At 43.9% G+C, this 20,180-nt stretch overlaps 7 protein-coding genes across 7 annotated transcripts; 3 read left to right on the top strand and 4 right to left on the bottom strand.

Moving 5' to 3' along the window:
* Nucleotides 1-1,889: 1,889 nt before the first annotated feature.
* JR316_0012708 (uncharacterized protein) lies at nucleotides 1,890-3,021 on the top strand (the record flags this gene model as incomplete). The annotated part of the gene is made up of 8 exons (XM_047898327.1): nucleotides 1,890-1,933; nucleotides 1,999-2,156; nucleotides 2,210-2,289; nucleotides 2,341-2,388; nucleotides 2,450-2,578; nucleotides 2,635-2,693; nucleotides 2,756-2,823; nucleotides 2,885-3,021. 8 exons carry the CDS (start codon nucleotides 1,890-1,892, stop codon nucleotides 3,019-3,021), a joined length of 723 nt encoding a protein of 240 aa, XP_047743216.1.
* Nucleotides 3,022-3,884: 863 nt separating this feature from the next.
* On the top strand, nucleotides 3,885-4,887 carry JR316_0012707 (uncharacterized protein; the record flags this gene model as incomplete). Its single annotated transcript, XM_047898326.1, has 7 exons — nucleotides 3,885-4,029; nucleotides 4,084-4,175; nucleotides 4,240-4,287; nucleotides 4,337-4,462; nucleotides 4,511-4,569; nucleotides 4,626-4,693; nucleotides 4,745-4,887. 7 exons carry the CDS (start codon nucleotides 3,885-3,887, stop codon nucleotides 4,885-4,887), a joined length of 681 nt encoding a protein of 226 aa, XP_047743215.1.
* Nucleotides 4,888-4,927: 40 nt separating this feature from the next.
* On the bottom strand, nucleotides 4,928-6,295 carry JR316_0012706 (Trichothecene 3-O-acetyltransferase; the record flags this gene model as incomplete). The annotated part of the gene is made up of 1 exon (XM_047898325.1): nucleotides 4,928-6,295. The coding sequence occupies one exon, from the start codon at nucleotides 6,293-6,295 to the stop codon at nucleotides 4,928-4,930; it is 1,368 nt and encodes a 455-aa protein (XP_047743214.1).
* Nucleotides 6,296-7,098: 803 nt separating this feature from the next.
* Nucleotides 7,099-8,403, top strand: JR316_0012705 (uncharacterized protein; the record flags this gene model as incomplete). Its single annotated transcript, XM_047898324.1, has 5 exons — nucleotides 7,099-7,192; nucleotides 7,375-7,559; nucleotides 7,610-7,688; nucleotides 7,745-8,097; nucleotides 8,149-8,403. The coding sequence occupies 5 exons, from the start codon at nucleotides 7,099-7,101 to the stop codon at nucleotides 8,401-8,403; spliced, it is 966 nt and encodes a 321-aa protein (XP_047743213.1).
* Nucleotides 8,404-9,354: 951 nt separating this feature from the next.
* On the bottom strand, nucleotides 9,355-10,044 carry JR316_0012704 (uncharacterized protein; the record flags this gene model as incomplete). Its single annotated transcript, XM_047898323.1, has 1 exon — nucleotides 9,355-10,044. One exon carries the CDS (start codon nucleotides 10,042-10,044, stop codon nucleotides 9,355-9,357), a length of 690 nt encoding a protein of 229 aa, XP_047743212.1.
* Nucleotides 10,045-11,573: 1,529 nt separating this feature from the next.
* JR316_0012703 (putative GPI-anchored cupredoxin) lies at nucleotides 11,574-12,482 on the bottom strand (the record flags this gene model as incomplete). Its single annotated transcript, XM_047898322.1, has 5 exons — nucleotides 11,574-11,810; nucleotides 11,870-11,967; nucleotides 12,015-12,065; nucleotides 12,119-12,264; nucleotides 12,313-12,482. The coding sequence occupies 5 exons, from the start codon at nucleotides 12,480-12,482 to the stop codon at nucleotides 11,574-11,576; spliced, it is 702 nt and encodes a 233-aa protein (XP_047743211.1).
* A 2,012-nt stretch (nucleotides 12,483-14,494) lies between these two features.
* On the bottom strand, nucleotides 14,495-15,441 carry JR316_0012702 (uncharacterized protein; the record flags this gene model as incomplete). The annotated part of the gene is made up of 7 exons (XM_047898321.1): nucleotides 14,495-14,634; nucleotides 14,692-14,759; nucleotides 14,812-14,873; nucleotides 14,927-15,037; nucleotides 15,090-15,134; nucleotides 15,187-15,266; nucleotides 15,321-15,441. 7 exons carry the CDS (start codon nucleotides 15,439-15,441, stop codon nucleotides 14,495-14,497), a joined length of 627 nt encoding a protein of 208 aa, XP_047743210.1.
* Nucleotides 15,442-20,180: the final 4,739 nt, after the last annotated feature.

Genomic DNA, 20,180 nt, shown 5'->3' with positions numbered 1-20,180 from the left:
TTTGGCTGTCATTAAGTTGTCAATGTTGAACCTATACATAATCCATAGCGGACTATGATTGGCCACTATGTGAACATGTGCCGGTAGTGTAATATGCCTGAATTGAATCCCTATATAAAGGACTTAGGTTGACCGCTGGGTCCCCCCTATCCACCTTCCCTCGCTGGGGCTATATTTAGGATACTATCTGTAACGCCGCAGATGAGGTCGCCGACGTAAACGGGTACAACTCTTAATCATTGAGCAACATGCTGACCTTGAGTGATTTAGACCCATAAATGTTTTTGTAGATCCAAAATCCGCTATTGGAGACTCCAGGACTCTAGAATTCTTAAGCAAGGACCTCGGAGTCGATATTGATCTTTTATTGGTATTCGAGCTTCCCAAGAAGCCAGGGGAGGCTTATGTTGATTTATTTCCTATATACTGGAGTATTTGTGCCAAAATACATTTTCCTTGATCCCCATTGACAATTTTTTGCACAGAAATAATTACATTTTTCGGAACTGGGATATGTAATGCGACCATTGAATACTCTGGAAAAACGGCTTGGATTGCTCCCCAGGTTTGCTCAATCCACCTCTTATTCCAGAATCCGTACTGAAGGACGTGAATCGTAACTACAGGTAGACGATAACGATCTAGTTGAAGGTCATCGATTCCAACAATGTGATGTATGTTTGTTTCCCAACGATGAGTGAAACGGTACGACGTTTTTCGTTTAGATCGGTCAGCGTTGTTCGCTCAAAGTGAACCCAAATTTTGAGTACTACATTTCTGAGCCTATTCTCGGTAAAAAGGGGGTTATCCAATGCCTTAACGATACCGGAGACATGGGTCAAGTTGCACTGGTAGGAGTCTAACATTGCTGCTACAACCTTAAGATCGTTCATTATGTTGCTATAGGGACTGTGTAGTGATGATGGATCTAGCGCAGATCCCTTGTTCTGCTGGAAAGACATTGAGTACTTATTTTTCCATTGACTCAATCTTGCTTTTGATGACCGTATGGCCGTGAAGTCATGGCAGTATAATAACAACTATATTCAATCCGGTGCTAAAGATTTATGCCCAGCGCCGATATCGACGTATGTGACTGTTACTCGAAGTACAGCCTATTGTTTGATGAATAATCCACAGAGAAACAGTTAATCAGAACCGCAGTGGAAGCTGAGATTGTATGGGAAGGGAATATTTCGGAATTGCGACAATGTACGACATGGAATGTATCAACAAATCCGGAGAATAGGAAGGTCACCCTGGAGAAAGTATGACTTGGACGTGTAGAGATAAACAATATATCAATGTGATTTGTTGAAGGAACGAACGTACATTCAGACCTGAAGGATATTATTTGTTCTCAACACAATCTAATCAGCTGACCCTCAGTTGGAAAATTGGACGTCTGCAGGTCCTGAGGTAGGACCGTGATACACGGTGGTGATTGAACGTTTTTAGTGATGTGGTATGGCTGACGCACCGAAAAAAGAACAAGTAAAAAAGTGGTTGGAAGACATTTGTATATTAAGTAGCCATGAATATACATTTTAGGAAGGCAGGAATACACAACTGCAATTGACGCCGATTCTACTTATAACTTCAATAGAAAAACCCGGGTTTACATCCGCAACCTGGGGAGTGCACCTTCTCGTATGTTGAGGAAGCGTAAAATAAAGACCCGCATACATCTACATTTGTCTTTCTTATGATGGAAGTCTATTTGTAGAGCCGCAAAGCATTCAGTGGGTAACAAACAGTACACATTAATCCCAAGATAAAATCTCAAAAATATGATTGCTTGAAAGCAACACTAGGGTAGAACACTATAAAAGCAGGCCTTTTGTGCGTAGATTATTTATCCTCATTGGAAGATATTCAAGGCCCTCAGCATGGCTGCTACTGCTACACCCCATGAGCATTCTGACGCTGCAAGGTTAGCACATAATTTCACGATTAGCTGGTGGTACAAAGATACTGACCATTGTTTGTTACGGCCAGCATTTCCGTCAATAAATTCGTTGACGGTGCTGTGGCTGGGAATAACAGAGCCCTCTCCTTCTTCTCCAGAGATCTTGGCCAAGATATTGACCTTCTCCTTATGTTTGAGCCTCCGGCTGCTGGACGTTTATACGTAGACCTTTTCCCTGTATGCTGGAGTGAGTCTTTTGGGATCAATATTCAATTTTATGGAATGCTAACAGGTTACCAGAGGTCCTCTCTTTGAGCGCTGGTGGCTTAAGCACAGCAAGTGTCGAGTACACTGCTGCAAGTGGATTCTTTGTTCCGCAGGTTGTCTCTAACAATCGATGTCGGTATATATATTGAACCGGAAAAATTTAGGTCGAATCAGGAAATCGTGTTTTCGCTTCAAACTCGCAACCTTGTGAGGTAATTAATACTCTTAATATTTTGGGCTTGTATGAATTCTCAGCACACAATCAAAATCAAGACTGGGCAGCGGTGCACTCTCAGAATCAATGATAACGGTAATGGAAACTCTATTACTGCCCCTGTCCCAGGCGTCGGTGGATCCATGCAATGTCTTAACACAACTGGTCGCCCGGCCAGTATTGGGATGGTGTGTAGCAACTATGGTGTACAATTCAGAGATCCCAGTCTTATCCGCTTTATTAGGGATTTTTCAACACTACAGGTACGAAAATGGAACCTGCACTCTTGTGGGACAACGTTGCGTGCGTCTGTGGATATCGTATTTTCGCTCTATTTTATTCACATTTACGCTTTACGTGATTAGGAACAATTCGATTCTTTCTATCCAGCTTACCCCCAGGCTAAAAATATATGCTGTCAGAGATTATAAAGGTACTGACAGTCTTACTCAAAACTTCAGCAAGATGTACTAAGCTGACGACGCATGACTCAGCGACCGAATTGATTAGGGGAGACATCGAATCTCCTCTGCTCTTTGAGAGGAACCTTATCGCTCTTCCTGCCAGTACCACATGGAAAGTATTCATTGATGAAGGAACTGGTGAAATCAAGATTGAGGCATCTAACTAATTCACAAACTTCTTCGACGCGGGTTATAAACGTCGTTAAACCTTTAACCAAAGATTACCTTGTGCAAATATGATTGTCTATCTAAATAGTGTGTGCATAGTTGGTTGCCAATTCCATCTGTTTACTTTACGCTACTCTCTGGTGTGTAATTTTTGAATTTGCCTTGAGGCTTGAGCAAGCTAATAGGTCGGTGGATAATTGGACACTGGTTATATATTTTGACTTTGTCTCTAAGACTAATCAGCGGCTTCTTCGCATCATCGAATAGTCACTCTATGTTAAACTTTGGTTACATCCAAACCTTCCAAATCCGTGATGTTCCTTCCATCTCGTTTCCCCTGAAACATGTTGATGTATTGTGTACAAGCAATGTGATTTGAGCGTCTAACGTACTTAGATTTCCGCACCGGCACTCCTATATCCCGATGCCAGTCCTTCGGGTTTCGGTACCTGAATTTGTTCGCAACATCTTTATTTGAACCCAGCTGATTTCCTCCTGACATTCAAGTTTATATAGGCTCAGACGGCTAGGTACATGCTAGCTAGTGGCTGTCAAAGTTGATGATGTTGGACAAGTTCCATTTCTAATATGCTTGGGTATCATGCCACTGTGTGCACATACTGTGTACAAATAGGAAATTTTAGGGGACCTTTGCATAGTAGCCACGGCGTGAGAATTGATGCGGTGGTACAACGACATACGTCAAACGTCTCAATGCAGGCGTTAAAAAATCTCCGTGTCACCGCCACACAATAACGGAATCGCTTATATAATGTTAAAGCACAAGAACCAAATGTGTTCGTTTCGTTGAAACCTCCCCCATTGATTCAGAGCGAGCTTAGCGGAAGTCACTTTTATTGTCATGTCTGAAAATCGTGTCAAACATGGAGATTCCAGGACAATGAACTTTGCTGCAAAGGACTTGCCGAAAGATGTTTCCTTGTGTTTGATGTTCACTCCAATAGCAGAAGGAGAGTTGTCAAAAGATATGTTACCTAACTGTTGGAGTAAGGCCCGTAATCCACCCTCAGCTTTTTTTTTTTGCTCACTATCCGTCATAGAAGTGTTGAAATTAAAAGCTGGGATAACAGCCGGGGAAAACCAGAACGCAAAAGTTGTGTACACTGCAGATACTGGACTATTGGTACCACAGGTGAGTAGTATGAGAATGCTTAGCGAAATCAGCCTTGTAAATATTACAATCTCAACCTGGGTAGGTCGATAGTGGGAGCGTGATATCTTCTGGAATCGCCCGTCGGTGTCAGGTATGAGAAAACTTACATTAGTGTCATAATGTAACAAATTGGTGAATAGACAGGAGAGCGCTGCGAGCTAAAGACTGACGAACACGGCGATAACTACCTTGAAGCTGCTGGAAAAGGAACGAAGGATGTGATACAGTGTAAAGTGGACACTGAATACCCTGCATCGGTTGCATTTGTATGTACACTCATTACCAATCTAATCATCGCTGATTCATGTGCACAGGGTATCTTTAACACGGAGGGAACGAAGCTCGACCCATTCTGCACATGGAAAGATGTCGCGTATGTCGAATTGAGTAGAACTCTCGACATTAATATTGCTAATATCATGGTGTCAGTAAAGGGAATAATCTATCCATTAAGGTCGATCCAACTCTCAAGATATATGCATTGAGTGACTACAAAAGTATGTGCAGATGCAACATTAGATAGGGCAGCTTCTGAATTGAATTCACAGGTACGCGGGTGGTAACGTCTGACCTCCAAAATGACGCATTGATCGAGCAAAATATTTTCCATCTTCCTCCGCAATCAGAGTTTAAGGTCTCTGTGGACCATAACAGCCATGCCATAAAGGTCGAAAAGGTGAACAAGTGGTAGTGAAGGTGCAATCGTATCCCTACGCTGTAGAATACTTTAACTACCCGATCCATTCACCGAATTTAGTAAACACAGAATCGCCCCTCAGTCTTTCCATATCCTCCACACGCAGACATGCACCAACAAGCACTTCTCCATCTGTCTCACGTGGCATAAAATATAGAAGAGACTCGACAGGCGTAAACGAGGGTCTTCGAATAGCCTCCAACCGAGTGCCCTGCGGGAGTCCAAAGGTGAGATCATGTAATGATCCCTGATTAGCCCATGAACTTAGCATTAGATCGTATCCGGCCAGGTCGAGGGAAGACGTCACGGACGGAACTGTGCTCTTGTCTTGCGCAAATGCTATCCGAGTCGCAAATGCTTTCGTCGAGTGTGATATGTCGAGTTCGGAAGAAAATGGGCTGACAGTCTTCGTTAGCCCTCCGCGGAGGTCTGAGGCCACGACTCCTAATGGTAAATCCACAAGCTCGCTTGCGGAAAATGAATGGTAGGACATATTCTGGACAACGCCTGGGTAAGTCTCGGATAAGCCAATGAAGCGACGGGGATCTATTGCCCTGCCGATAGTACTGACGGATGTGGTGCGGGAGAGGCGAGAAAGTCGAGCATGAGTAATGCGCTGCCAGACGAAAGCAGTAAGCACATCGTCTGTCGACACAAATCCGCGAGTCGCAGGTAAAGTTGATTGTGCAAGCTTTTTCAGGGAGGAAAGTGATTCACCAGAGAAAGAAAAGTATTCCCAAGTACACGTTGGCGTAAACGCCTCGGGAGAGGGGTTGAATGGAATAGGCCCTGGTACCTGTTCATCCAATAGAGGAATTGCACATGTTCGGTCTACGCTTCCACCTTTGATATCTCCATCGTCGATGTCTTTGCCTCTGCATACTTTGTCAAATATCCTGATGAAATGAGCCTGGGAAGTCATATCCATGACATTATGTTGCGCCACAAAGGTCAACAGCATCCCACCCTTGACAAAAGTGGCCTGTAGTACTAGCACTGGGGAAGACTCAGGGGAGGATGTCGATAAATGGAGCGTCGTTCGAGGGCATATGGCGGATTCGTGAAGGAGAGAAAATGGGAATCTGGCTGTTCGAAGGGCATCAATATCCATATTGGGGTTTCCTTGTAGGTCAGCAACTACAAGTTCTGGATTTGGATATCGTGGAACAATGGAATAAACACCTGTACTGGAGTCCTTCACAACCTCTCCTGCGAGCCATGGGAAAGCGATTGACAGATACTGGAGGCCTCTGCTCAGGTTGCCTATGATCTGATCATGTTGGATTTGGGTGTCTAATGAGAATATAAAAGCGAGCTGTGTGTACAGATTGCTCAAGCCAGGTACCTGTCCAAAGACATCAAGAACCAGGGGTGGAAAGGATTTGATGCTATCGTCGGCCATTGGTATCCTATCCGTATGTATAAGGCTGTTGAATCTTATAAGTACTATCCCTTGGATGCAAAATTGGCGGGGATGATCGGAGTCAATATCGGCACACGGTACCTATAAATTCATATTAGTAATCATGATGACTAGTTTTGCATTGGTAACGGGCAATGAACACTATCTTGGCCAAACCCTGGCAGAACTTTGCCAACCCTAACGACAGAAATTGTGGTGGAAGGGAACTCTCATTTCATAATAAATAAATGCAAGCTAGGTACAAGCATCATGACTCAACTTATCTCCTGAAATACATGAGTAAATTAGCATAGAATAGTAGACATTCGTATCATTTCTTCGTACGACTCTGTGACTGGCTATAGATTACAACTTTTCATATAAGTTGAACGCCTCATAAGGTTTCAACTCCAACGGTATCTTAAAGAAAGGTACCCGAAAAACGTGTTTCGATTTGATAGATGCCAGAAACTAAGGAGAACTAAGGTGCTTCAATGACAGGTCACTGACACAATTCTCCCGATTATGATGTTTGACTGGAGTTTGTGCTGTATATGAGCCACATATCGGAATCCCACCGTGCAAACTCGTGTGATTTTCTACGATCAGGCTCTCTAATATTGCTCAATCACCTGTCGTGTTGAGTATGATAGTTTGACAAGGGTCGAAAGCTTCTGCTATGAGAGTTCATCAAAACGTTAAATGATGTATATTTTCATCTCTGTATGTACAGTGTATTATCCTCGCCTATTCTCTGGTGTATATAAGGGACCACTAATTGTGACTCACCATAGCGTCTAAGAATGTCAGATTCTAGCGCCGCATTTCCAACAAGCATCGAAGAGCATGTCATCCGCGGAAACCTCAACAGTTCATTACTTCTCAACTTCCTAATGGGTAAATAAATACTGTTAAATTGCTGGAAATATCTAACATATTGTTCCAGGGGTTTATTCATTGACTTATGGAGTCACTTTGCATCTTTATTGTCCGCACTTTGTCATTGGTGATGCTGTATAATATTTACTCTGTTCACAGTGCGTAGGAGACCAATTGTGTTGTTCTTTTAGCTGTTTCAGCGCTATATCTTCTCTCGCTTTCCAATTTTATGGTGACTTGGTACTTCACGGACTGGGCATTTGTTCTACACGGACAGACAAGGGAATCCATTTTCGTGAACACCTTGGAAAACGTTCCGACATGGATTGTCGTGGTGGAAGATTTGTTCACCAACTCTTTGCTGGTTATATCTGACGGATTACTGGTAAATATCTTTTTTTCTAAAGGTGAAACTTCGTGCTAACCCCACTTCAGATCTGGAGGTGCTATCACGTTTGGGGGAGGTCGCGGAGGATGATCATAATTCCATTTATTCTTTGGGCCGGGGAATTTGGTGAATGCCACCTATTCAGATACTTATTCGTCAGCATTAATTGACATGCATTATAGGGTTTGGAATAGCATCGGTGACAATCAACGGTCTATTTGGCCCAATAGCATCCGCTTCTCAGGCTGCATTAGCAAATAACATTACAAGTACTGTGATTTTTCTTTCTCTGGGGTCTACACTCATCTCGACATCACTTATTGCCTACAAAATCCACATTTCGTTTCAACTAAGCCAATCGCCTCGTAAAAGGTTATTCAACCGTGTTTCTATAATGATAATCGAGTCTGCTGCACCATATTCAATTGTCCTGCTTTTTTATGCTATTCTCGACATTCTACCATCACAAACCATATTGGCATCTCCCCTTATCGAGGCTGGTTTTTACCTGGAGCAAGTATTGAACGTCACTGCGGTAATCTCAAGAGGAAAAGTTGACACCTAATTGACAGAACATATTTAGCAGGGGTTGGCACCTACTGTACTTGTTGCGCGACTAGCGTGGACAAACACTGAAAAACCCATGCTATCCGAGGGCCAAATGATGGGCATCTCCAACTTGCATTTCAATTCTAGTCGGAAAACCCACGATATGGATATTGCAGGTTTAGTCGCCACAAACTTGAACCAGTTGAACAGCTCCATGGCGGCAGACATTGATCATCATCTGAAAGACGATGTTGAGCGTATTGGAAGTCAGATCCAAGATGTTGATGTGTAGAGAGGGTATAATTTATACTATGATGAGAATTTTGCCCAGCAAGTAATGTAAACAGTCAGGTTACTCAGTGATGCGAGGGAGCGTGGATTCCAACGCAGTTCTCCCTCACAAAAATATGTTGTTCAGCTCGATAGTTTAGTGCAGTACAGACCCAGAGAAAACACAAGTAGCCTTGGGGTCACAGAAGTCAAAGTCCTAATCACGTCTAAATGGCCGGCCTAAGAATGGCCATCCGTCGATCATTCGTGATTTGCAGTCGAAGATATCTTTAACCCTTCTTTGTTCCAAGGTAAGGTGATACTCGCCGTAATATTCTATTACACTAGAATGTTGATGCAAAGGCAGGACTAGATCATGGCGCAGGGAAGGAGAAAGTCACCCAGCACCACACCAGCTAAGGGGCCGGCTGGAACCGGGAGCGAGTCATAGTATGAAACCCCGCCTCATATGCGTTATGCACACATCCCGATGGATCACAGCCATAAACACATAGCTGAGAGCAAATTTGCTAGGCACATGGGCGAAAGGACAGGCGCCTATCGAAAGGGCACTGTAAGTCCCTTCAAGACGATCGTGACAGGTAAACCGGGAATTTAGAGCGACTGTGATCAAAATGTTTTCGTCCGCGGTAAAAGTGGTTATCCAGTGTCGAACAAAATGAAGAGCTGAGGGTACGCACCAGGGAGTCCAAATTGTGTGTGAACTATGGCAATCAGCAAATCCGAAGGAGCATTGAAAGAGGGTGAAACAAACCAACAGCATTGTCATGCATGCAGATGAATGTCTAATCAGAGTTAGCAGCACAGTAATTTATGAGCATGAGGGTGTATGCAGCGTGCGTAGAGCTGGAAGAGTTGCAATAACCATAACGACAGAAAAACAGTATTAGGGAATGCACGGTTGATAAAAAAAACATACAGTAAAACAGGCGAATACTTTTCAAAATCCGAATCACTCCTTCACCTCTTTCACCCTTCCAAATGTCAGCTTTGTCCAGTCTCCCTTGATAATATCTTCATCGGTTACTGCGTCAAGCCTGGAAAGTTCCCGCCGGATATAGCCCACAACATCGAGCATGACCTGCGGGTAGGTAAGGTACTTATCCATCTCGGCCGGTGTGAAATCATGTACGCCCGATCCATCGTCTTTTGTCTCCTCTTTCTCCAAGTCAATTTTCGCAACGTTCACGACCTCCCCACCTACAAGGTTCACCGCACGCCTAAACGTGGGCTTGGAAGTGGAAGGTTGCTCGTAAGCGATCCCCTGGGCACCGCGCCCACCAAGGATATTCCGCCACACCGCCCCCGCGAGCTCCATGTCAGACCGCACAAGCCCAAGATCAAGCGACAGACCCATTCCCGTCCACTGTTCCTTGAAAATCTTCATCTGAGTTTTCAATATGCGATCTGGGGCGCGAGTTCGCGGCTTTTTCTTGCCATCTTTGCCTACGGCGTTCGGATCGGGCGCATTTGGGTTGGTGTAGAATGATGTGGCGAATGTGTATGGCTTGGTTGGCTCGGGTGGTGGCTGAAGCACGGTTCGGATGCGATCTTCAGTATCGAGGAAGAAGTGATCTACGAGCGCTTGCTGGTAGGCTTTTCCAAACTCGGGTGGTAGTGCACGGAAGCGAACGGTAAGCATCCAAATGTGAAGGTTTGTGATGGTGAACCATGACTGGAACGTCGGGGGCAGGTAGCACTCTATATACCACGCGTTTCAGCGGTAGAAAAGAGACCAAAACCGCAATACTCGCCGTTTTGCCAGAATTCCCTATCCTCGTCCGGTCTGACCGCGCATACATCCCTATACATGAACATTGCCCGCCTCCCAGCTACCTGTGTCGGACTTCCATAACCCAATATCTTTGATATTGTCATGAACATGTTCCTCGCCGCTGGCGACGTTTCAACTTTTCGTGTCAACCAGCTCTTGTTGGCGACTTCATTTTCAGGTATCGGAGTTGTCGGAAGCGCTTTTAGACTGGGTTTGGAGGTGCTTAGGTACCTTAAGGTTGCAGTAGTGGGTAAATTATTGGTTCTAAGGTGCCGAAGGAGAATAGAACGTGCAACCATGTTGCAGAACAGCGTGCAAAAGCGAGGAGAACGATGCCAACGACGAGCAAGACGCGAAACATTCCGCTCACGTGAATGATGAGATTAAACTCCGATTCATCTCCGCGTTTTAAATCTTAAAATTCAATTTTGACGGCGCGTACCCAGAATGATCCGACTCGAGGCAACGAGGCCGAACGAAGCCCCCGGTCGGTTTTGTATCGTCATATTTTCCCGAATGCAGCGCTTATCTACTTTCTAGTATTGAATACTAGAAATAATGGGTAAAAGTAAAGTATCTAAAGGTTCCAAGATTTTTACGCATAGTGATACTGTTCATAATGGTCCTGTTCTTGTAGCCCCCAAACCGAAGAAAATGATTATATAACATGCGGACTTTGAAACGTGTCACGATAATATAGGCCCACTGGACTCTTCTTGACACTTTTTAACATTTGGAATCTACTTTATTCCCATAATTTAACAAATTATAAGCCATGTCAATCGCAGATAATTTTACGGAATATTAGGGAATATATTTTATATAGTGTTGGTACAAAAAACAAGAATCAACCCATTCTGAGCATCAATTTTTTGATACCGCACCTTTGGAAAGAATGTCAGGTACACAGACGCTCCCGATCTCCGAGTCACTTCGCAACACAGATAATAATAAGGACTCCTGAGTCCATAGGAAGAGGCATTCGTGAGAGCTTCGCATTCCAATGCAAAGGCTTAATACCAATGACTTATAATTTAATGTCGGGCAATGATTACTTATAAGTGTTCAACGTTCAACGCCAGTAAACGCTAGAGGGACGCTTCGCGTTTGAGACGGTGTTTAAACTCATTAGGAATCATTATCTTCATTGTTTGGCATCTGGAAGCCCAGAAAACTAATTTTACGGGATGAGACTTTGTATACAGGCATCTAACAGTTTGATAAAATTGTTTGGCAAATCACGTTAGTAGTAACGATCACCCAAAAATATAAATGAATTAATGGCTATAGACTTTTGTAGAAGAAGTGCGCAAGGTATTAGGCCCTAGTAGTAACGACTGGGTAACGACTGCATTCGAATGAAAAAGTCCAAGTCCAATTTAATCCACTCCTACAATCTAAACGAGGACAAAGCCGAGAGCAGCAGCACCGAGAGCAAGGAGCGAGTTTGCTGCAACGTTAGTTGCTCCACTCTTTCCACCGGCACTCCCAGATGGGGCAGGCGCAGTCTGAGTGCCGGCGGGGGCAGATCCGGCAATTGTGGTCGAGAGAGCGATGACGGTCACACCACTCGCCACGGGGCCAACATCGGCAGAGGCAGATGCACCGACTCCAACGAGGCCATTTATGCCTTGCTGTATACACAATACACAATGAGCTACATATAATGGATAGGCAATTAAAATATACGTACACCAACAGAAGCAGCATTTTGGCCAGCACTCTGTGCAGCTTTCTGGAACGCAGCAAAGGTGTTCCCAGTAGTTGGTGCGTTAATCGCTCCAACCATACCTGTACACATAAGTAATTTGACAAGTTTAAACGAGTGGACAACTCACCGGCACCACAGTGGGGGCTAGGAAGCAGCTGCTTGCAGAAGAACCAGATGGCTATCGGGTCGGACAATCAACACACGCACGCAATGTGCCAGAGATATACTCACGCTTCGAGGCATCGGTGATAGTCAGGTTCCACTGGGGCACGGGGGAGGGTGCGCTGGGGACGAAAACCCAACCAGAGTCAAAGCCGCCCTTGAGAGGGTTGCATGGATCATTAAAGGCCGCCTGGGTCACAGAGTGGTTTCCAGGACTATATCCACGATGAGGAATGAATATTGAAGACAGCACAACCACTCACGCGCCAGTAAACTGGAAGTTGATGACGGTGCCGTTGGTGGCGTTGAAGTTGTTGGGCTTGAACTGGAAAATCCCTCCAGGGTCCGACGCAGTGAAGCCAACAGTTACGTTCACCACCGTCTGTGCGACAGCGGCAGCAGCGAGAGACAAGAAGCTGGCCGTGAATAACATGATTATTGTAAGCTAGGTTTCGTTAGTATCTTTGTTTTTGTGGACAAGACAAGTCTGCCAAGGTCGCTGGGGTGACTGGAGAGAAATTCCAAGGAGGTGGGTGAACGACGATCGAACCACACGCGCTATTTGACCCAAATTTTGTTGGTGTCGTCAAGGTGCGATGTGAGAATCGAGATCCAGTTGACATCCATTCATTCCCGTCCACAAAAACCCCGCTGGTAAGCAAAAAGCAACATTTTGATGGCGCTTTTCATTAGAGAGTCTTGACAAAGAAGGGAAGACGTATCCAAACTTATCCATCAATGTAAAATTATCCTCGCGACAGACCATAACCGGGTCTTCTGTACCCACTGCACTCCTCCTCGCCTAATCACTGATAACGTGGATGATCGATTTGGAGATATGAATATCCAGGCTATGAGAACGGTCCCACGGTTCTGTGTAAGAATATGAAAAGTTGTCTGATATTATTATCCAGTTGAGTGAGTAACAAGGCGTGTGGCAAAGGTTGCCGTTGAACGCACGCTTACTTCGATCCCTTCGTAGTTGGTCAACGTTTGATGGTGATTTCATGAGCGACTGCGGGCCTGTCATGTCAATCCACCCGAGGTATAATTTGCGCAACGATGCTTTAAATGCGAGATGCCAATAAAGTTGCGGTCAGTTCACGACCGCTACTCAAATCATAAGGCTGTCCTCGAGGGATCAGTGAACGAGCCCTGTGCAACGTTTTCAGAGTGCTTCAAGTCTGATCTTACATCGATTCATTCGCTCTGGGAAATCATCATGCTTCGTGGGAACATGGTTGGGATTGGATCCGGCGGCGTATCTCCTGTCACAAGCATCGCACTATTGTCCTTGTCAATGGGTCTAGCTCACGTTTACCTTCATCCATGTCCAAGTCGCGTGATGGGATGAAGGGAAGAGATGAATGCGTACAAAAGGCGTGTATTGGTATGTTCTGGGATTGGATGGTAGGAAGTTCGCCATGTCGACACTCTCATTCGCATATCTGTCTCCAACATACCTCGATTCTATTCAGTCCTTCAAGTGTATCTATGACTTACAAGTGATATTATTGGACCGTCGTGACATACGACATACGACAGTCGTTGTGAGATGGATGAATCGTCGCATTTGAGGTAATGTCATGGAGCAAGTTCAGTGCCAGAAGAATGTCTATTTTCATCACAGATCAAACTTCAGCATGGCCGCCAGTCTAAAATCCTACATCCGGAGTAGGGTGTGGACACTAAAATAACCATAAGAAGGGGAATCAACTCCGGAGAGCGCTGCGTATTAGCTCAATTTTGGTATCCCGCCGCCACTAGATGCCTATGTGCATATTTTCAAAGGCTCAGGGCTCCAAGACGACACCGTCGTTACCACCACCTGGCTACGGCATGCGCAGGTGGCCGGTGCAATGCAGCCGTGCGTGAGAAGGACAGATGCGATAGTATGCCATGTGAACAGGTTTATTCAAATTCTGCTCGTTGTTTTACGTACGTCTGACTAGAGCGTCGTAAGCATGCTCTTGTCGGTTAAGCCAATGCTGACCATGATTGGTGCGGCAGGCCTTGGTCGGACGCCGACAGCGATTTGATTCTATTGAGAGTGGCCACTATCCAAGTTTGAAGAGACTTTCTTCTAATATGTCACCAAAGAAGGACTTACTTGCCGTTGTGGCCTCGTATGTTTACTTGCAGCATTGATCTACCTGCCCGTCGTGCGAAATAACGGGCATACCTGACCCTTGTAGTCGCGCAACTCAAAAATAAGCGCCGCCAAATGGATTTTACTTGCCGTTGTGGACTCATATGTCTACTTGCAGTATTCATCTACTGGCCCGTCGTGTGTAAAATCTCGGAATTCGGCGCTATTCAGTGAAATGGACATGCTATCATTATCAGCGCGCTCGACTTTGAAGGGTTAATGACATCGATTGCGATCTCTTGATTGGTTTGTGGTGTTAGGTCATCAAAATTGCCAAGCGCTATCACCTATCTAATCTAATTCTCTCTCGATATTTCTACCAGACCAGTGGCATGGTTGAAAGATACAGTGTACTCAATTTCCCTGGAGTCCAAGTCCAATATGTTTTGCTTGTAAATAACTGGCAATTCGATGGGAAGCTTGATCATCTCCCTTTCTGCGAAAGCTTGGTGTCAGCTACTGAGAATCAAGGACGCTCAAAATCAAGTCTTACCTCCGTAGTCTCTGGTTGCATATATACTGAGTATAGGGGTAAACTCGACAGAAACGGTTGTGCGGACTCTTGTCAAGGTCAGTAATATGTTCGGGAAAGGAATACTGTGATATAACCCACTGTATATCCCTCCAAAGGTATATAGGCTGAACATGACGACTCCCCCCGTCCGAAAACAATCCCTGCATAGCTCCAGTCAGCGCTCTACTAGAGTGCATACTAAACCAATATTTACAACGCCTATGTGGATGGGAGCATCTGTTTGGTTAACGCACTGAATGACTCCTGGGACGCCGCTGCCGACAACTATGTCATGTTCATTGGTTATGATGACGCGTTGTCCAGGCTATCGATGCACATTAAATATGAAAGAATATAATGATATAAAAATGGTGTACCTCGCATGAGGCTGCTCTCTGAGGAATGACGTGTCTGTCAGATATCTAGAGGATAGGGTTGAAGTGATTGATCACGTTGGAGTGCGGTTGAGCACACCTCTGCCTCAAAAAAGCCAGTGCGACCCTCGTATTCAAAGGCTGCAGAGGAAATACCATGGGCCGCAAATGTAAGAACCTCTAATAAAAATGTGAGTAACTGACTGCGCAACCTGATAGTGTAGCCATACGTACTCCAGCAAACAGGGAAGAACTTTTGGTCCAAGGAACCTCCTGCTGGAGAATCGAACATAAGTGCAAGAGTGACGTCTCGACCAAGATTGTTGGAAGTGAAGCGGAACCGTCTTGGATACATTTCTGACGTATGAGAGGCTGCTTAGCAAGGTCTAATGGCAACTCTATGATGCGAAATAATACCTGGAGTGTATAAGAATGCAATGTCAGAGAATATACAAGCTATGAGGGACGCTATGAATGCCTGGAGTTATTTGAAAAGTTGTTATAAGTCTGTCCTTTATAGATTTCGGTCTTGGTGGAAGTTTTAAGCGCAAATGAATATCTCCTCAAAGTTGTTTGTCGTTTGGTCCGTTCCAATTTTTGACCCTGAGAATGATAGAGATCGAATACAAATTCATACACCACACTTTCCGAGTAGAAGTGAACTGGAGGCTAGCGCAGGAGCTATACGGCTTCCATCCACACGTTGTTCGTTTGCCTTGTTCTATAACTGTCAGATTCAATGTTTCCATTTTGCCTCGAGGTTGAGTTTTACCTCAATGTGTCTTCCAAAAATTGTTACTCCAGCTTTTGTGGGGTGGCGAAAATGCTACTCGCCATTTCTGACTAATCACTTTTTCCACACTGCATTTGGAGGTCCGATTAAAGTCCGCGTGATATTTGCCGACCAAACACAACCACAACAATGCGCAAACAAAGGCATCAGTAGCTCAGACCGACTGGCTAGCGAGTCTAGTGTATCTCGTCTCTTTTCTAGATAAGGCAGGTACCGAGTGATATGTTTGTACAAATGTTGTCTTTATTTATGTCGTCAAACATTGATCGTAAGATTTTCCTCCATGTTGATTTCTAGTTAATCTGTAGGAATTTCTTCAACTTTTTTTTTTATTTTACCTGTAAATATCCATGTATGATAAACTTTTTGCCCAAATGAAAAATTATTTTGCAGCGATTCTGCCACTCGACATAGACAAATAGATAAAAGTTAATCTTACATGTTGGTCAAGCATTTCTTGCATATTTTCTTACAGTTTGATCCCGTATGTGGCATAAGAAATATTCATACACATTTATTCACAGTTTAAGGAAAAGAAATTCATCCATCTTTGTACGGTATTCAATATTCACGACTAACATTGGGTTTCTACATAAAAGTGCGTCTTATATTCGGAAATCCCCGACGTGTTAGTTCTGATCGTACGTGTGCCGTTTGAGCTTGAAATGGGTGTGACGAAATATTTGAATCTCTGTGACTTTGGCTTGCTGCTGATAAGATCTACAGATTTAAATTACTAAACTTCAGTTTGGGTCCTCGCTGCTGATAAGAGCTACAGATTTAAATTACTAAGCTTCACTGTCATTTCGAGATATGGTACTGGGAAAGGTTGGTGCGAAATTAAAAGACGCCACATTAGGGGACCGGACTTCTGTTGGCTGCCGAAGTGCAGAACTCGCTCTCTTACGAGAATTTAATGTGGCTAGAAGAGAATTGCTGTAAACTGGCCATGATTCAGACCATCAGATGCAGCACGTTTGAGAAATAATTACAGCATCAAACACACCTGTTGCTAGAACTTGAGATACGGCAAAGAAAAGAAGGTCATTTGGGTGTGTAAACACCTAGGGGTAGCAAATAAGACATTCAGTGTATTTGATTTATATTTGATACTGAAATAGTTAAGAACGCACCAATATCAATGTGACGATATCAAGAAGACTGAGTTAAGTTTAGCGAGAATTTCCTTCTGCATATGGAAAGCGATAGGCACACCTTGTTAGCATTCCATTGTTAATTGTAATAACCATTAAGCGGTTTATCAATTTGTCAGTCCTAATGCAATGAGAACCAGAGAGATACGTCATGGAAAAAATATTCCTACTGGACCAATCCAGATCGACCAGCGTTGAGGTAGTAGCTCAGAGTGAAAGCTATCACCAGGTCAATAGCAACGGCTGAAGATAGAACTGCCTTCGCAATGGACTACCAATAAAAATGTTCAAGAAAGTAAGTATGCATCAACATAATAAATTAACTTTCACCTCTGGCAGCCCTGGTAGCTGAGATACAAGTGGCTGTCGGAATCTAAAACAAGGTTATCAAATATATCTCAACTGGTTTAAAAAGATCAGTACAGGACGGCAACGAGGACTTGAGTGTTGAATTTAAGTAAACAGCGTGTCCCAGTATAAACACAACGACGTACACCACCCAAGGACTATGAAAGGTTTAAGAATTTTTCACATGTATATATACTTTAAATACCTACCGCAGTGAGCAGAGGACACCACAACCTAAGAGGAAGAGTGTATGAATATTACCGTAGATCATATCATCACATTCTAGACTCACGATAGCAAAAGGGATTAGTTTCTTCCTCCCGCTCACTAATTTGGGCGTCAATATGCATTAGCTTCGTCTAATATAGCTTTTTTATAACAGGCAATACTACCATGGTATATTCTCATCGCATAATTCAGATGTACGAGCAAGACGCTTACACCCTAGAAATATTTATGTCAGCCACAAGAAGTTGCTTTCAAATGCGACATACAATAATACCAAAGATAACCTAATCAAAGAAACTTGTTATCAAGCTGTAGGTTCCGTTCAGCTGTCCAAATCTTACATTAATCGACCTAATAAATCCACAACAGTTTTAGTGATCTCAGGCCTTGAATATTCAAGAGAGAATGACTCACCAGACACTCTTAAGCAGGGCCACCGGATTCAGGTAGTTTATTACCAAGTAAAAGTACAGAGCATGAATGCTGACAGCGACATGCAGCATCTCACATACTCTAGGCATATAAAACGGGTAAACAGGACGCTTAATTGATGAAAATTGTGATACTAACACGAGGGCTCCAACCTAACGGTATGCATTCGCGTAATTGGTTAGATAGAAAACAAACATATTCAACATGCTTACAGTGTATCGAACAATCGGGGGGTCGGTGTATGTGTTAAAGTAGTACCATGCCTTTCCCCGAAGTCATCAGGTAATTATTCAATGCTTTCAGGAGAAAATGAATATGAGCTGTACCTGGGAGCAAGTAACTCCAAGGAGTCTATAGAAATTAAATCAGACAAGGGTGACCTGCACAAACATAGCACTTACATTGCAGAAACAAAAGTCCCAACGGTGTAAGCGCCGACGGTGTGTGTCAAGATCGATGTGATAATAGACATGGTGGCAGATAATACTAAAGTTGGTCGAGCAAATATTCAGAGGCGTTCCTTAAGATATAGGAATAGTCTAACTTGTTAAGAGCTATCTTATATGAGCTAATGCACCGGCACTTTTGATATGCTCATCAGAAATCAGGTTTTGAGGCGGTGCGTTATCATTGAAGTTTCCTGGGATAGTATCTTAAAATAGATTCACGTATTCTTAAACTCATTAAAATGTCGTCTCTCTATTAACCGTATGTACTTTCAGCGTGTGTACCTGAGCGAACAAGGTGTGCAGAAGTAGCAAATCTCGTTTAATGGCTAGTATATGAGCCTTCCCCAAGCCGTACAACGTATATATGAAAATATGCCTTGATAGGACCACTTTCGCTCAAAGGCCGCATTGGAGATGGAAATATGGTTCGATCATATTTTCCTATTATCTCAGCGAGAACCATCATGACGAGGAGGAAACTTTATGATTTATCGACCTCGGTAGACTATTTTGGGTTTCACCTGATTGATCCCCCCTTCTTTATGACGAGTCGGAGCAAGTGCACATGCTACTCATCTGGTACACACGTACGGCAAAGACATCTCACCTCTTAACGGAGGCTAAGGAGACATACGCGAATGCTGGAGGACGCGCAAGGTACTACCACGGCTCGAACCACCGACCTAGTAAGTCGGTGTGATGGAGCGCGGAAATAACGAACTTCATCAATTTTCTTGGACTTTAGAACGTTATTTTCTGATGGGGATTGTAAATTTATAATATGTAACTTTGAGTAAAGCGACCAATCGTGACGACCACATCCCGCACATCCACTCACATCATTCGCTTCCCTCGTCCACACGGCAAGGTAAATTGTATGTGCGTTCAACCGCAGTGCAATGCTAATTCTCCAGTGAGTACTAATACTTAGACTATCACGATCATGGAGATTCAAATATGTGTAAAACTCATAAATTCCAATATGCACACTCACTCGACTGTCTTCAAATCTTCTACATTGTTAGTACAGTGTATACACTCCTCAAAACACAAATTTTGAATCCATAGCGCAAACGGTTGAGGAATAGCAAGGACTCTACGTTTGGGATAAGCAAACTTAAACCTAACCTTAACCTAACCTGAATTTTGCACATATCACGTGGTCGAAAGAGGCCGGGAAATGTCGGTGCTACTTTTTTTCGCCAACAAACTTGAATTATCCTATCGTCCTGGAGTGCACTTTGCGAGAGATATGTTATTCTGGGAGCAGTCTGGAGAAACCTGATTAACGTTGCTCGACTCGAGTCGGATTAGTGTGTTGACAGATCATACTAGGTGAGTACAATTCCATAATAATAATGCATAGCAGCGACGCTGTGTATCCGTCCTGAGGCTCATCTGCATCTCAGAGACCCGGGAACGCGTCGGGATAACGAACATGAAAGGAGAGGCTCGTGCTGAGTCGAAAGGTATTCATATACGTGTCGATCTACCCTCATGGGACAACGTAGGGTGGTTGTAGAGATTTTGTACGGTATAGGTGAGTGGCTATGAATGACTGCTAGTAGTGCTTACCATTTCTTCAAGCACAGTCGATCCTGTAACTTGTAGACATCGATTTGATCATAATGAAGCCATCTAAGATATACATTGTCCTCTCGACCTCTGCACGTGTCGTCAATTATTTCTG

This window comes from Psilocybe cubensis, chromosome 12, assembly GCF_017499595.1.
Source record: "Psilocybe cubensis strain MGC-MH-2018 chromosome 12, whole genome shotgun sequence".
Taxonomy (NCBI): Eukaryota; Fungi; Basidiomycota; class Agaricomycetes; order Agaricales; family Agrocybaceae; genus Psilocybe; species Psilocybe cubensis.
Note: the sequence above shows the minus strand (reverse complement) of the source record. Positions and strands in the feature narration are given on the sequence as shown.